This window comes from Chenopodium quinoa, unplaced genomic scaffold (genome assembly GCF_001683475.1).
Source record: "Chenopodium quinoa cultivar QQ74 unplaced genomic scaffold, ASM168347v1, whole genome shotgun sequence".
In the NCBI taxonomy this organism is placed as follows: domain Eukaryota; kingdom Viridiplantae; phylum Streptophyta; class Magnoliopsida; order Caryophyllales; family Amaranthaceae; genus Chenopodium; species Chenopodium quinoa.
Window position 1 is genome coordinate 173,025 of NW_018743199.1, and position 17,061 is coordinate 190,085.

The following is a 17,061-nucleotide window of genomic DNA, read 5'->3' on the forward strand; positions in this document are numbered from 1 at the left end:
GTACGTGGTATAATGTGTTACATTCAGTTAATATAGTCAGCACTATAGACATATCATCGCTGATGTTGAAGTTTTAACCCCTTTGCAGATCTTGATTAAAATATCATTAAAGCCAAGGTCAAAAACTAGTTAAATTTAATTAAAAACATAAAATAATCTTGTCAAATTCAAAGCACCAAAATCCTGACAATCTCTTAATCTATTGTGCCACCTGTTTCAATGGATTCTGAGTATAAACCTGTAAATTTTTTTTTGGGAAAGATAAAAAAACAATGTCATGCGCTTCACGTCCTTCACCTCCCTTCAAATAGGCATAAAAATAAATGAACACAAATGATTTCATGTGATTTATTTCCTTTAAAGTTATTATCTTAATAACCTTAATTTGATAAGTTATACTTTCTCCACCATCACCTGATCACTAACCTCTCCACCGCAATTCAACTCAACTCAACCTGCTTCTTGTTATTCATTCCTTTCCTACCTTTTTGTACTGCTGCCTTTATTTCTGTCTCGTCATTTGTCCTTTATAACTCGACTAACGTTATGGGCACCAACCGGAATGCTCATATGTACGTGTGAATTGTGAAATTTCTTGCTAGAACGAACAATGAAATTCGAAGACTTCCTAATGCCACCAAGTGAAAAGCAACGCAGAAGGATTGCTCTTGAGGAGGAGGTAATATATCTTTTGAATATTTAAGAATCTCCAGCTTATACAGCTACAACAAAAATTATCAGAGCTTTAATCTCGATGATAGACTCTGGCTACCAAATATTCTTATAAATGTTGAAAACTTTGATTACCTGATTTTATGTCCTACAGGTTGAGGAACTGCAAGAGAGACTAACTGGGGAGCTGCAGATAAACGGCGTGCTGCAGAATGCAATAAAGGGATCTCTTCTTTCCTGTTCTTGCCTTTCTTCAAGGCTACCCCTGGAGGTAATTGTAGCTTTCGCTTTCTCGTAGTACTAGTTGCCTAGATGTTAGACCTGAAATTAGTTAACTTGCAGACATGCCAAAGTTAGCAGGTTATCAGGTCATAAAAACAAGAACAATAATGAAGTGTGTGCATTAATACAATAACTCTAGTGAAGAAAACAAAATGTTAACTGATTCCTACATTAATAATCACATGAGAAATTCTGAATGTAACCACAAAATTTCTTAAGAGTTATTTAAATTATATTATAACTTATAACCAATCGGAATCCAAGGTTTGCAAAACATGTCCAAAATCACAGTCTAAATTAAGCTTCTGGTGCAGGTACAGGTGCTTCTAGCAGAATTAGAAATGGTAGAGAAAGAAATCAATTGGCTAGAAACTAAAGTTGAGAAGCTGAAAAAGAACAAATACAACGAGAAGAAACTTATCAAAGATAGCGAGTTAGAGCAACCGAAAAAGTACCTTGAGTGGCAATTGCCAAACAAACAGCAAAATGGTAGAGAGCTTAAAGATTCAAAATGGGTTACAGTAACAAGTCATAACAGGCGAAAAAGCAGTTTAGACGATGGAAGATTATCTTTGAGCTCTATCTCAGACATGGAAAGTTCTTTTGCGAAAGGTTAGTAAAAACTGCTTTTTAAAAAATCAGAATTCCAATCTATACAATCAGAAATTCCTTTTAAAGAATAAATGTAGCAAATTCTCCGTATGGCAATTGTAATAAATAAAGAAATATATCTTATTCACTTAAATTTTCATTGCACCATGGATGAAAGCAGAAGAAACTGCCAAGAGATACCTGAGAATTATCAGAAATAAACCAAACCGCGTCATAGATGCTGAAGCGAGCAGTGAGGAACCAAATAGACTCTCTGAAGAACTTCTCAAATGCTTGATAAACATATTTGTAAAACTAAACCAGACATCATCAGAAAAAGAATCAACTTCTGCTGCTTCCAAGCACAATTTAAACTGCATCAACTCCAAAGGCTTTTCACCCAAAAATACATTCAGCTGTAAAGCAAGATCATCTATCACCAGTGATGATGGAGTTGCACAGGATGGCACAGAAATTGGGTTTGGCCCTTACAAGAAATTCATCCAAATCACAAGAAACTCACTGAAGACAGCTCGGCTTTCAGATTCTTGTCCTGCAACCAGAAAATTGAGGTACCCAGTGCATTCCTCAGTCAGCAAATATTTACGGTAAGAACGAAATCTGACATGCTATAGGACTCTATATCAGGGTTCTGCTGCAGAAGTTATGCTACGTGGACCTGTCATTCTTGAGTAACAAACAAAAGCTAGCTTTCTGGATCAACATCTATAATGCCTCTATAATGCATGTACTGTAAGAAATCTTCAACCAGTCTGAATCCAACTAGATACCAAAACTTTGGTACTAACACACTTCTTTTGTATTCTGGAACCAGGCTTACTTACAATATGGGCTGCCAAATACACAGGAGGGAATGTTGACACTTCTGAACAAGGTAGGTATCCATGCTGCAGATCTTCATCCTTTGCAGGCTTAGAAAATATGTTCAGTAGCATGAAGCAAAGCTAGAATAAGAAAGCAATATTTAGAAAATTAAATCTGTATGATAGGGAAGAACTGATGCGTACTTTTGTACCAGGCAGCTCTAAATGTTGGTGGAATAGTGTTGAATGCACTGGCAATTGAGCATTACCTTCTTCGACATCCAAGTGATCCAAAACTTGTAAGTAGTCACAGAATCATCCTATTTCCATCTTCTTAAGTATAGTGATTTGATATTTTATAATTGAAACTAGAGAGGAATGCATAAAAACATCTATGCATGCAACATTACCCACGCAGAGCGCTCTTTCAAACCTACATTTGATTATTCTCCAACCCCTAGGCCAACTCCTATACAAAGTAAATCATTGCTAACTAGGATAAGAAAGAAGAAACTAAACTATCTATGATTTCCTCAGAGTAAAAAAAAAATTAATCATCTGAGGAGTTGGTTAACAAATAATATGCAGGGGATGGAATCATTCAAACAAAGTGGTGTTTTTAATCCTACACTATTCTCTGCATCTTCAAACTCTTCACCTAACTCATCAATTTCTATGTATAGGATCTCATAAATGAGAAGGAAATGTTACTGCGCCGGGCTTATGGACTGCGGTATCCAGAACCGAACATCACCTTTGCACTTTGCCGAGGCAATTGGTCTTCACCAGCAGTGAGTATAATCTCCTTGACCATATACACATTTATCACCTGGTGTTACAGTAAACCTCAAGCTAACCATATTAGTTTTTACAATTTACAGATGTGGATATATACTCCAGAAGATGTTGTAGATCAATTAAGTAGAGCAAAAGTGGAATACTTAGAAGCATTTATACGAGTAACAAGCAAGAGGAAGATCCTAGTGCCCAAACTCCTTCAATGGCACATGCAAGATTTTGCAGATGACATGGAATCATTGATAGAGTGGATATATAGCCAATTACCACCAAATGGAGTATTAAAAAGAGCAATAATGGAGTGCCTATATGAAGACAGAAAGCTTCCAACAGGAAAGATGATAGAAATTGTGCCCTACCAATATGAATTCCAGTACTTGCTGCCACATTAGAGGAATAACAAGCCTGAAAAAGAAACTAACAGATCTGGTGCAACAGGCACACTAAATAACATAACTTCACATAGCTGTATAGCTTCATTCATAATGGGATCGATTCATCAAAAAATTCCTATCCCGGTTCTCAAACCAGTAGAAATTGTACAAAATATATTCCGTAACTTATTAACAGATGATTCAAGAAGTCCTATGTACTAATGGTAGTATCTAGGTAGCATTAGTACTAGGCTGTACTTACAATCAACAGACAAATTATAACCAGAGACTTCAGCTAGCTGTGGAATAGTTATTGTAATATGCACAGTCAAACTATTCAGTACTATACTATCTCCACATCCAACTATAAAATTAGGTACAAATTGATTTTACATTCCAGTGGCATGTACCCAGCAAAAAGATTGTGTCAAAAGTGTGTAAAGTTAACACACCTCACGGGCTCCAGTTTGACTGGAATATGATATATTTCTAGCTGCCATTCTTACCTTTACATGGGAAGTTTGTTGGCAGAAGCAATAGGAACTCTACCCAGTGTTCACTCGGCCACTAGAGGCGTCAAGGTTCTCAAGGGTAGTCAGCATGTACATAACTTCACCGTGATAACTGAATAAAGCATTGCAATGTACAGAAAGAACTGAATAAAGCATTGCAATGTACAGAAAGAACAATTCACACGTTGATTTCATTGATAAATTTTCCTTCTCGGAAAGTTTTACAGATACCTCAACTCATATACAGCCCACAGGCATGTCCAGCACTCTCTTTATAATAAATATGACAAAAAATAAAAATAAAAAATAAATAAATAAAAATAAAAAAACAGAATTAGTTGAAGGGGTGAAAAGGAGTATGCAGAAAATGTTGTATGAAGGATAATGATATTAAAGAAAACATGGTAGCACAAGAAAGAAGCTCATCCACTTTTTTTATGAGCTGCTAGGCGAGGATTCAGTTAAGAAATTTACAACTCTATTCAACAGATTTAAGCCAAAAACAGTTTCTTCACAGTTGACCTTCACGGATATATTTAATGGTTCTGAGCAAGAACCTTCAACAGTAACGGTAATCAAGCAAGGAACAGAACTGCTTAATATCTCAGCACTGAATAGTAAGCACAAACCTGATGCATCATCAAGTTTAGAGGCCAGTGGAAAATCCACAGATACGAGAAAAAGGTTTGCATTACTTAGCATCTTTAGTGCTATGCTCTCACATATTATAAGATACACATCCTTTGTCAAATAAGTGTCACTTTTGTCCTTGCTCAGCTCCACAATATGATCAGCAAAGGTGCACCTGAGACATAATAGTAAACATTAAATACCCGGGAAAAAATAAATAAATAAATAAAAATCGGTAAACACTGAGACAACAAATCAAGGACAAATAGCACCGAATCCAAGCAAATAAGATAGCGACACACTTGCATCACATTAACTGATGAGTGACCCAGCCAAGCAAAAATATTATAGGGTTCATTGCCAATATGTGTATATATTTTAAGAAGATGGTCGCCCTTACATTATCATACATAAAATACACTATCCATAAGAGACGTCATTGCTTAGCTTTTTGACAGAAAGAAGTTACTCCAGTAGTCCATTACTAACTAAATTAAGGGCAGTTATTACAAAAATTCTCCGTCCTGATGATTTTTATATTTTTATTGAACAATAATCAATGCAATAATGAAATTATTTAAGAGCAAAGTCATCGTTTCTACATGTAGGCATCATGATGGCAAGATGAACTGGAGATTTTCGAACTTGAAAAGACAACATGATCATGGTTCTAATAGTCATACCACATGCAAATTGATTTTCCATTAGCCTAAATAAAAAGTGAAAGAGGAGACAGCATTGGGTCAAATTACGATCATGAATGTGACTATTCTTCCATCTGTACTCTGGCTTTTAATAAGCAACTTTTGATTAATTCATGGTTTAGGACAAGCTACAGTGTTTATAAAAAATAATAACATGAATTTCTATGTTGAGTACCACCCCTTAAGATGATTTTAATCATTTAAGCTAGTTGATCATCCACATTCAGCAAATAATCATGAACAAAACTAGAGTAAGAACAAAAATAATTAAGTGCCATACCTTCTCACATATTCAAACATGCCAGGCAACTGTGATTCCTTATTTCTAAATTCTGGAACATCCATTTTTAAGGGCTTTATAAAGTATCCAATATCAGGCCGCAACTTGACAGGGTAATTCTTGCCATTGCACTGTAATGACAATTTTAGGGGTAGCAGATGATGATGAAACCGGACCTGAAGAACCCGTTTTATTATCTGACTTGGTCCAAGAGAATCAATTCCTTCCATTGGAACCAAAGTTGGAACGTCAACCTGAGCAGCAAATGACCTGAGATATCAAACCCTTTAATCAATCACTGCTTTTTTAAGTTAAAAAAAAAGGACTATAAGGAAGCTCTGGAAAAATTACAAAGGAACCAAATAACACAAAATGAACCATTCCACCCATCAAGTACTGCCACCTAGAATCTTCATATTTTTTTGAAAATCACAATGGAAACTAATGGCATCATGCACTCAAGTTAATGTCACAACATGAAAAATGTGATAGCATAACATTGTCTGAAAACTTCCTTTCTATATTAATGATAAAATAAAGTTCAGACAAATGCTATCTCAAAAGGAACCCACCAAAATAGCAGTGTGGAAAATGTGTCATTGTGTCAAAACATCAATCATCATAGTGCAGAGTAATGAAAAAAGAGCACTGCACATAATAATACCCCTAGAAACATCAAAACAAGACCTAAGCTACCCACTAATCAGAAAGAAGTATAGATTCTGGAAATCAATCCTCATGCATTCATGATCAAGAAATTCCTGAAAAAATCATTCACCTTTTTCTAAGTATCTTCCTCAAGTTCACTGTTTGCAAAATCTATTTGACCAAAAAGCACTATCCAAAGACAATTGTGTCCCAGACAGCTGAACCCCATAGCATTAACCTAAACTTGTTCCTCTATACTGGTACCTCCCGCATCCAACCTTTTTCCATCTATTTTTATTCTAGAGAGGTGTCAACTTTCGAAACATACATAGGCGTGTCATGTGCAGTTGCCATTCCTTGATTGGGAAAGCATAACCCAGCAAACTACATCACAAGTAAGAAGCAAGGCACAACATACGGAGACATTTGATGCAAACCAATATTTCCAAAGCTGAAATATTAGAAGTAAACATTTAACTTCTTCAGCTGCACATTAAATGGACACGGGAAGTTCTTCATATGTTCTTACTAAACTTTGAGTAAGCATGCGAGACAGGACTCGTAACATTCTCAGCGAAAATGATAGGAGTTCTGGCCTTCTGAGCATAATTTTTGAGAAATTTCACATCAACAAATTATAGTTTAAGCTTAACTGACAACTCAAATTTAGCAACAGAAAGCACCCACAGAATCCACAGGTTACAATGACAAATATTTTACAAGAGATGGGATATACTCATCATGTCAAGTACACACATCAGTTTCCTTATATTGTAGCTAATATATGTGTGTGAGTGAGAGAGAGAGAGAGAGATGCTCATATAAATAGTTAAGGATTTAAAAATTAAAAGTATATCTAAGCATTTCAGTTAATACCTCTCTGCTGTCATAAATTCTTGTTCTGTCACATCTGGACCTCTGATGGGGTCTTGATCTACCAACATCACTTCTGAAATAGGCTCATCAGAGCAATTATGAAAAGTAACCTCCACACAAGTTAGCAATGGTGAGATGTCTGATATCTGAGAGGAAAATGAATAATCCACCTTCAACCCCTGACCACTCACAGTATCTAGAAGTGTATATGATTTAGGCTTGACCCGATTGCTGAGATCATCAATGGAGATTCTGGCAGATACCTGGATGGCATCACTTCCAGATGATTTCAGGTCCGACAAAACAGGCTGCTCGCCCAACCATGACTCTAAAGCCCTCCTAGATAAAATTTCCTCCACTCCAGATCCAGACGGGTCGTGAATAGTTTCAGCACTATTCTGCCCCTTAGATGAATAGTCCATGTCTGAAATCTGGATCAGTGGACCTGAATTATTATCAGCTTCACTTAGAGTTTGGCTCTCCTCACTGCCATAATTAGAAACCGAGGCACTATCTGAATACTGAGAGCTGAAATCAGATGCACTTCCTTCATCCAGAGAACCAGAATTTCTCTCAGAATCATCTGTTACATAGAAGTCCCCAGACTTTTCTGTTCCTTGGAGTACATCAGAGTCTTGGTCAAAATCGGCAAGAAGCAAGCTACAAGGTTTAGGGAGAGGCTCATAGCCTGGCGCAGCATGAAAAACTATTTGTGAAAGAGAGCCAGGAAGATAGAAACGGGAACTTATGGGTTCAGACAATGGTGACCCTTTAGGGAGCCCGAACATTTTTTCTGCAATGAGATGGACTGCCTCCTCTTTTGGTGAAACATAGTCTACATCATTATCATGAGAGCCCAGAAACGTTGACAGTATCTTTGATAAAACACGAGCTCGGTCACGGACATCATATTTCGTGTCATTCTTTGCCAATTCAAGAACATAAGTTACAAGTTTTTTAATTGTCAATTGATCTAGATCTTCCCCTTTGGCACCCAATAAGACCTGAATCAAAGGAAAAAGAAACCATTCAGTTATGATTTATACATTTATTGACAACACCAAGAACATGAATAGCAAGCTTATCCACCAACGAGAGCATAGAACAGCAACTGTGAATAGAAAATGCCAGAGTTTACATCACGTAAGGTATCGGAAAGGACCAAAACCCCCTTTTTTTGCCACATTCATAGGCATGCAATTGTCAAGTCATATAATCTGCAATTCACAGAGATTCACAAATTGTTTCCAAAAAAACTCCAACACTGTACCCTTGCTTCAAGGAACCGTACTTGCTGTTGATCCAATTAGTGTACGATACAACTCATACAAGTCAAAGAACCTTGCTTGTGGTCAGACACATGAAGCATATATGAGGATAAGAGCCATTACACTTTGATGCCATGTCTGTCCATAAATCATGGCCAATCACAAATATCAGTAATAAAATACATATTTAGGGTTATATTGAATAACTCTGGGTTTATAAATTGAAAAGTTGATAGACGATAATGAAGATATTACATTTGGGCTTTTATTCTCCTTAGATAAGCGGCCCAAATGGTAATCTCATTGAGTTATTTGGTTCACTTTACTTTTTTTTCACAAAATAAGTTGCATAACTTTGAGCCACTTACATATTATCCGTTCTTTCTCACAGAATTCTTTTTATATTTCTGATTTTCTGATCCATAAACAAAACTAAAAACAACACAGGAGCAGTGTATGTAGTTATTCAAAGTATGACTACTTTCTCATATTTTCCTACTATACAAAAACAAAGCAGTCTATTACATAGAAGTACAAATAGGAGGGTAGACAAAGACAAACATAAACCATAGGAATACACATTTGGGCCTTGCCAAGATCTGGGGAATGGAGTGAAAAAATCAATGGTGTAAAAAATTTCAGCTTGCACTCTTTGCCTGAATTCAGGTTAACCTTTTGGGCCCTTAACATTTTCTCCTCAAAGGAGAGTAATACATTACCCACACAGCACCAAGAATTATTGTTACCCGATTAATTTTTCTCACCACTTTCCAATTCCACTTGCCTCCTCTCTCTGTTTCATTTACAGGCTCTTTAACTCCCTCTCCTCACCACCACCTCTCTCCTTTCTCTTTCTCCCTCTTTCCCTTCCATATGCATGAGATTGCAATCCTCCAAGTACACAAGTATCTACTTTCAGATCTGGTTTCTACTATAATTTTTAATCTTAAGTTATTCATCAATTTTGATTTTATATAAACCAAGTTATGTTGTTTCATGAAAAAGTATCATTTTTTATTTTTGGTAAATTATTGTTGAATTAATACTGTAATTGGTTATAAAATTAACTAAAAATCTGTGTGTTGCACGGGACTTAAGCTAGCTTCAAGCATTAACAAATAAACGGGAACAAATTGATTAAATGTTCTGCTCCATTTGAATCCTCTTATTCTTCAAACAAAGTACACATTTCTCATAGTGATGAATTGGATACCTGGGCATGCAGTTATGCCCCCATACCCAATCGATCCATAGACAAAATTTGATTAACATTGCGAAGGTAAAACATTTAGTGATCACTACAGATATAATTTGGCATGAAAGCATCGATTACAGACATTAATGACAGGCAAAAAGGCAATAAACAGTGAATTGTTAGAGTGAGAAGAGCCTAGGAATAGTAGATCTTGACTTACCTTAGTAGCAGTATTAAGTATTTGAAGCTTTGTTTCAGTAGCTTCTGTAGTGAAGCAATGAGCAAGATATCTGAGTAATGAGGTTAACATCAAAGGAACTCTGTCTCCTAAAGAGTTGTATTCACCAACCATCCATATAATTATTGCTCGTGCTGCAGGCACCTTAATTGAATCCAAATTTCGAACCAATTGAATAATAACCTAAATGTCAAAGATTGAGATTTAAAAACATCAAGCACATGTAAAGTGGCAAAATCATTTCAAAAGAGCAATAAAGAGTAATCATTCTCTGACTTATTAAGTAGTCTTGAAACAGGATGATAAGGAATCCTCGTCGGCAACAAAAGGCATTTCAACCAGATGTCCGGAAAAATTCTGAACTTCCAAGTTCCAAAATTTATCGAAAGCAAAAGAAAACCACCTTCAAGCTATGATCAGAAGATTCACTTTAAAGAATAGTAATCAAAGATCTTCAGAAATATGCTTTGTTTACATAGAAATATTGAAACTATCCCCACAACCCCACCAAGCGATAATCTGTATCAAGTGAGGTCCTACAGGCTACAAGCAAAAATAAACCTTGTGGAGTTCAATGACAATTTCATATTACGAGTATAGCACAATCTATTATTTTCAAAACTTTCACAAAACAGTATCCTAAATTCGAGGGTTTATTCACAGAGACCTTGTATTTCAAGTGTTCCCAACGTGAGAAAAAGAGAGAGAAAATGACAATTTGAACTGGAAATGATTAGCTGAAGCAAAGCTACCTTTTCATGACTAGGTGGATCTTGACTTATGATGGCTTTAATAGACATCACTGCTTGGATCAAAATTCCAGCTTCCTCATCCAAAGCATTATTCTCACTCGTCAAGAATTCTGCGACGTATTTTATTTATTAATAAATTCAATGATCTTGTACTAGAGTTTAATAATTAAAAAAAAAAAAAAAAAGAGAATGCTTAAAAAAGCACACCCATTTTGGTAAGTGACAAGAGTCCTTCCAAGCATATATTAGAAAGTTTTGGGAGACGTTGAGCACATAAACCAATAGCAGCAACTGTATCAGCGGCAAATCTTCTGTCTGGATCTTTAATGTAATCCTATCAGCAAGAAAATGACAGTTAACAGAATATACAATGAGAAAAGCCACGACCATGGAGACTCTTGACCTTAAACTAAGAAATTTATTAACGAAAGAACAATATTAACTACATGCAGTCTACTGTGTACAACACTTGGGTCCAGGTTTCATGATCAGTAGAGAATCAAATACCAAACAAAGATAATTCTCCAAATTGACTTTTCTGACCTCAAAAAAAACCATAGTTAACCAACACGAGCATTAAGTTCCAGAATTGACAAAAAGTTAAGGCTACTTTCAGTTTTCAATTGTTCAGGATCAACAACAAAATATCAATCGATATAAAACATTAAATTAGCTTCTGCACAGGTAGCAATATTTCTGAAGGGGGTTTGCATATAATTACTTGGTTGAGTTGGTTCTATACAAAGGTTGACAAGCAAGAAGAGCCTCCTGTTCTAAGCTTATTCTTTTTTCCTGAACATAGGTTAGATTTGTCTCAATGTTAAGTTCAAGATAATAACATTCATTTTTATAATACGTTTTTATTGGTATTGATGGCTTGATGCTCAAATGTACGCATTAAAAATTGTGCAAAAAACAAATAATAACAACTTAAAGAAATGGAGGGAGTATGTCTCAAGCAACTAAAGTGGTCATTACCTCCACATGATTAAAACATCAAATTGAGAGTATTGTCCTACTGAGAAACAAGTCGCATAATAATTAAAAGTGGGTAAACAACATCAACACATCACATTATTATAGCTACCCTTGCATAAATGCATAGTGAAAATAAAGATGTTCATAAAAAGGGAAAGAGAGAAAGAGATGAGTACCTGAAATTCTTGAAAAATGCAAGGAATTGAAGAATCCGTAGCAATCAAAGAGAGAATATCAAGCTTTAGAGCTTTTATCTGGTATGTTTCTGAAGTTGACATGAAGAAATCTTCATAATAGTCGGCAAAAAGTGAAGGCATGACTTTAGCAAAAACTTGAATATTACAGAGAACCTGAACAAGCCAAGCATATGGAAAAATCAGTGGCATCATCTCAATGCACTATGCACCACACAAGTAAAGAAACTCTACTAATTAATTTCATGACCACATCTAGCCAGAGAAACCAAAAAAAATATCCATTTCTAATCTGACATGCTCCAGAGACTCTAAGAAAGATGCAAGCCTGACTGAGATCAAAATTATCACCAAACAAATACTACAACAAAATTACCACATTAAAGATGAGGTAACATAATTGCATAAGACAGATCAATTGCTTAACAAAAGGTTTTTTTCTGAAAATAATTGTCCTGTGGGGGAGCAAATATAAATACAAGTAGGCAACAGCAGGTGATTGGACATATTTTACAAAAGCAGATAATGACAACAGTGACTCTAGGACATATTGCAGAAACAATGGAGAGTAAAAGGATTAAGAATAGAGAAACCAACCACATATTTTGAAGCGCGTGATGATCTCAATACAAACAACAATGGTTTTACAATTTTGTTTACACTATCCTTTGGTGCCATGATCCAGTGCACTCCAGCAGCTGCAAGCACTACAGCACTGTTCTGACTCCATAGAAGGGGTGATGTACACTTCAGAAGCATCTTCAGGTCATCATTTGTTACAGCAGAAGTAAGGGATACATCATCTATGTTAAAAAGCCTCCTTTTCTCAAAATTCGATCGTGATAGGTATTCATCAGAACCTTCAGTGTACGACCTGGCAACCAAGTCCACTAACTCTGGCTGACAGCTTCCATAGCTTAAGTCATGGCTGTCTAGTAAGTGAATGTCTGCATTTGGACCAACCTTCTCACAGCTGTTAGTTCCAGTAACACAGGGAGAATACAGCACAGATTCTTTTGCAAGGCCATGCCTTGCAATCACATAGCGCAACAGAATTCCAATCAAGATTATTTGACCCCATTCTTCTACATCAGGGAGAATCTCACAGAGTCTTTTATAATTTCTTGCAATAAGAGGTAAGTTGCTTGGACATATTGAACTAAATGAAGCAGCAGCAGCTCCAACTACTCCAGGTGAATGATCATTTAGTAATATACCAATAATCTGCAGAAGAAACACTCATTACACAAATATAAATAAACAGCCAAATAAATTAACAGAGCTGGTTTACAAGGATAACTAAAGAGTAAGACAGGGTGGCAAATTCCTTTGACACATCGAGTGTAAAAGTGGAACCTCTACATGAAAAAGATTAATAAAGAAAAGAAATTAAGAGAGAGAGAGTGATAGACACTTGAGAGGCAGAAACTATAGATGGGGTGTCCAATTCCAAGAGTATGAATTCAGACTGTAAGAAAGTATTCAAAAAAATTTGGAGGTGCTGGTCTAGGATCTTTCCCTACAAGCATGTCAGAGACATATTGCGACATATAATCCAGATTACCTTACATGAGTATCTACACATCATATTATGGCTTTCATATAAAATACCTCTTCAATTGCAGAAGCATTTTCTTCAAGCCGCAAATCATTCAATTTCGGAAGAGCATTGGCTGCACATCTCCTAACATAGACAGATGGATCTCTGGCACATTTGTTTATAGCAGCTAAAACAAGAGGTGCAATTACATGTAGACGGATGCCTGCCATGGTACGGAGAGCCCATGCACGTACCAAAGGGTTGGTATCCCCTAAGTCCTTCTGGAAACAATTAATTGATAATAATGCTTCATTTGGTCGCCTGGAAGACAATTGTCAGTATATATCAATAAGTATGAGAGGAAGAGTACAAGTTTAAGGATATGATTAACCCATTAACCTTATGATATCTATCCTTAAATCTACATTGCTACAGAAGACATCCTAAACCAAGTACAAAAGATTGTGTACCTACGGCTGGGAAATGGAGCTGTGGGTCAATAAAGATTTGTACGAGTATAGTTACTATGTATAGACTATAGTTACTATGTATGCTCAAAAGAAAGCAGTCCTCTTGTTTCCTCACTGGTGATTTAATAAACACTTGGAGATGAGGATTTAAATGTCCTTTAACAATAAAATTTAAGATATGAGCAAAGTTAGGAATGAAAAGTTCTCACCCAACAAATCGGTTTTGCATTAAAACTTGATTAAATTATAACACTCATTGAATCTTTTCACCTTTGTTGAGAAGCAACTGTTAAACGAAATTTATCTAGAAGAATGCTATAAGTATCCATCAAGGCATCAACAGTCAAGATGAGTCAACAGCATGTAAAAATGTTGACATAGTGCAACTAATACATAAGCTTTATTCCCTAGTTACCTAAGACTACTAGTTGCTGTCCCTTACAAAAGACAGTGCCAGTTCTGTATTCCACGGACACAAATGCAATAATCAAGAGAGAAAGTAATAAAGCTATAAAGCTTAACAAATAACTCTAAATGGACTTTTCCAGGAGATGTAGGAACATTAATTATTACTTAAGAAAGCATACTTTTCAGCGTAATGCAGCAGGTATACATAAACCAGCTTCTTAACTTCCAATGAATGCGATGCTACATTCTTCACAACCTGAACACAAAACAAACACAAGCATGTCCTAATAAATATAACTGATCATAAAGCCAAATGAAACCTTTCAGCAAAACGCGCTTCCTCAAGAAACCAAAAAGAGAGGCATAACATGATCAACATAGTTCTAACATAAAAATCAAATGAGCGAACAAGTCCACTGGGCTCTACATTTGCTTACAACATAACAACAGCATCTACATCAATATTCAACAATGTAGGACCAATTCGCTGTTACAGTTAAACAGACAACACGTATCGAAACAAATAATGGAGTATGATCTGCATTCAAGCTAACTCTTCTTCTAGTGATAGATCAGTCAATTCATCCAATACAATTCAAACATGAGCAAAAATAATATGCATTTAATCTAATTACTCTTCTCGTATTAAATTGAGCTTACAGAAACTAGCATAAATCACTCAAATCCAATCTCAACTTCAAATTAAGCTCAATCAACATAAAATTAATGCAATAACATGAAATTAAACTGGAAATTCAACCTGAGGGAAGAAATTGGAGACATCAAAGCCTTGAGCAATGAGAGCAAGAAGACGTTTAAGCGCTTCGCACTTTTCGGAGTCGAATTTGCTATCGAGAAGAGGAGCGATGCTGACATCTTCGGGATCATCGTAGAGGTGAGCGTCGGTACCGATCCGAAACACCATTGTCGACGCTTTGCTGAATGATTCGGCGGTTGCTCCGAATTGCGGGAACATCTCTCTGCAATTGATCGATTTTTTAGTGATTTCTAGGGTTCTTGAAATTTGATAGTGAATTTTCAGGAAAAAAAAAAAAAAAAAAAGGGGGGGGGGGGGGGAGAAATGGCGGGGGAGGAGAGAGATTGAAGAATGAAGAACCGGCTCTTTTCGAACGTGATAGCCCGGCCTACAACGGTTTTGATCAGTACTCCGGAGTGATTAATTAGACAATTGTGGTTTTAGAAAGGCTCTCGAGATGGCTCATTGCTTGTGTTATGGCTCGCGTTATCTTTATTGATTATTTAGACGATGTTGATATATTGTAGTAATCTCGGATTTACCTCTTGATTTTTCAAAATATTAAAAATAAATTACTCCGTATAAAATTGATGATATATATTAATATAATTGGACATGTGAGATTTATATTTTGATGAACATGAAAGAGAATGGAATGATGGTTTACAGAGGATACACGGAATGGAATGAACAAAGGGAAAGAAAGAGAATGAAATTATAATCACTAAAATTTAGTTAATTGTTTGTTTTTAAACACAAAGGGAAACAACCACCTTCTCCGACCACCCAACCACCCAGCCGCTGCTTGCTGCTGTTCACCGCACCTCCCCCATTCATCGCCACCCTCCTTTCCCCTCGAAAAGCCAAACAGTTCTTCCACCACTGCAAAAAACCTAAAATCTGCACCACCTTCCTGTAAAACGGTTGGGCGACCCTACCCCACCCCCAAATGTGTTACGGGAACTTGGTGCAGTTTTTTAGGTTTTTGGCGGTGGTGGGAGAAGGGTTACGGGGGAAGGTTTGGCTTTTCGGGGGAGAGGGGGTGGTGGTGTGACGGTGCAGTTTTCCAATGGCATGGGTAGGTAGGAAGGTGGTGGTATGGTAGTGTGTTGGTGGCTAGGGAATGTATTGAAAATAACTTGGGAAAGTGGGGAATCAACTTAGAAGGATTTAGGGGAATGGAGAAGGTAATTGGAATGGGAAAAAAGGCCTAACAAACACCAATAAAGGGAATGAATGCAGTTGATTCCCATTAACACACGCACCAAATAAGAAGTTACGTTGAGAAAGTTTAAATTAGTTTAAAGCCAATAAAAAAAAATAAGAAGTTACATTGAGAAAGTTTAAAGTAGTTTAAAAACCAATAAAGCATGTTCCAAGATAACACACTCATATTACTATAAAAAAAATTAACAATGATAATAAAAAAAAAAAAAAAAAAAACCTCGACATTATGTGAATGGAGAGCTTGTTATATACATTCGGGTGTACGGTACACCCATGGGTATTATGTTTTCCTTTTGATGATTGTTTTTTATTTAATCATCAAATGACGAGCAAACACTAACCTTGGGTTAGTTGGATATACGGTATACCCCGGTGTATATAACAAATTCTTACGTGGATGTAATATTGAGGTGTAACCACATACTAAAATCATTAAACATTGGGTTTTCCAATTAGCCAAAAACGAAATCTTACTATACTATGTATCTAAACGGGATGAGATTATATAGAATTACATAGATTATTTTTTAATGATTTATAAAAGATGTTCGTTGGAGGTGATTTATTATCGTGATAGGATAATATGAACTGATATTATAAGCAATTGACTATTCGATCTTGATCGATTCGGTGCAAGAGTCTTGTACAATACACTAAAACTAGTAAAAAGGTAAATGATAGATCTTAAAAGGCAATTGAGGTGCATGGGTTACATGTGCAAGCATCTCGTTATTATATTCCACTCGCGCATCTTTGTATAGATATATTTGTTTGTTTTGTTTAGTTTGCCAAGCAAATTAGTTTGATACAGTGAATTAACTTAGCTAAACAAATTAACATTTC

General features: G+C 36.1%; 2 protein-coding genes across 3 annotated transcripts; one reads left to right on the forward strand and one right to left on the reverse strand.

The window, feature by feature from the left end:
* The first annotated feature begins 57 nt into the window (after nt 1-57).
* LOC110733294 lies at nt 58-4,123 on the forward strand. The gene is made up of 9 exons (XM_021913308.1): nt 58-679; nt 827-943; nt 1,269-1,566; nt 1,727-2,117; nt 2,194-2,293; nt 2,381-2,440; nt 2,585-2,668; nt 3,053-3,160; nt 3,251-4,123. Exons 1-9 carry the CDS (start codon nt 611-613, stop codon nt 3,557-3,559), a joined length of 1,536 nt encoding a protein of 511 aa, XP_021769000.1. The 5' UTR covers nt 58-610; the 3' UTR covers nt 3,560-4,123.
* A 93-nt stretch (nt 4,124-4,216) lies between these two features.
* Nucleotides 4,217-15,483, reverse strand: LOC110733293 (AP3-complex subunit beta-A-like). 2 transcript variants are annotated; one of them, XM_021913307.1, is made up of 12 exons: nt 15,352-15,483; nt 14,995-15,214; nt 14,414-14,490; nt 13,428-13,677; nt 12,414-13,040; nt 11,799-11,972; nt 10,852-10,978; nt 10,645-10,754; nt 9,875-10,075; nt 7,192-8,195; nt 5,668-5,937; nt 4,217-4,858 (listed from the first exon to the last, which is right to left on the reverse strand). In XM_021913307.1, exons 2-12 carry the CDS (start codon nt 15,208-15,210, stop codon nt 4,489-4,491), a joined length of 3,426 nt encoding a protein of 1,141 aa, XP_021768999.1. In that variant the 5' UTR covers nt 15,211-15,214; nt 15,352-15,483; the 3' UTR covers nt 4,217-4,488. The 2 variants fall into 2 exon arrangements, with proteins under 2 accessions (XP_021768999.1, XP_021768998.1); XM_021913306.1 differs by lacking the exon at nt 15,352-15,483 and having other exon boundaries at nt 14,995-15,302.
* Nucleotides 15,484-17,061: the final 1,578 nt, after the last annotated feature.

Bases quoted from the DNA above. Each gene is read 5' to 3' on its own strand.
- LOC110733293 (XM_021913307.1), bottom strand. From the start codon at position 15,210: ATGTTCCCGCAATTCGGAGCAACCGCCGAATCATTCAGCAAAGCGTCG. The intron at 14,491-14,994 runs GTTGAATTTCCA...TTTTGTGTTCAG, and splicing joins TCTCCAATTTCTTCCCTCAG to GTTGTGAAGAATGTAGCATC. The intron at 5,938-7,191 runs GTATTAACTGAA...TTGATATCTCAG, and splicing joins GAATTTATGACAGCAGAGAG to GTCATTTGCTGCTCAGGTTG.
- LOC110733294 (XM_021913308.1), top strand. From the start codon at position 611: ATGAAATTCGAAGACTTCCTAATGCCACCAAGTGAAAAGCAACGCAGA. The intron at 944-1,268 runs GTAATTGTAGCT...CTTCTGGTGCAG, and splicing joins CTTCAAGGCTACCCCTGGAG to GTACAGGTGCTTCTAGCAGA. The intron at 1,567-1,726 runs GTTAGTAAAAAC...GGATGAAAGCAG, and splicing joins GGAAAGTTCTTTTGCGAAAG to AAGAAACTGCCAAGAGATAC.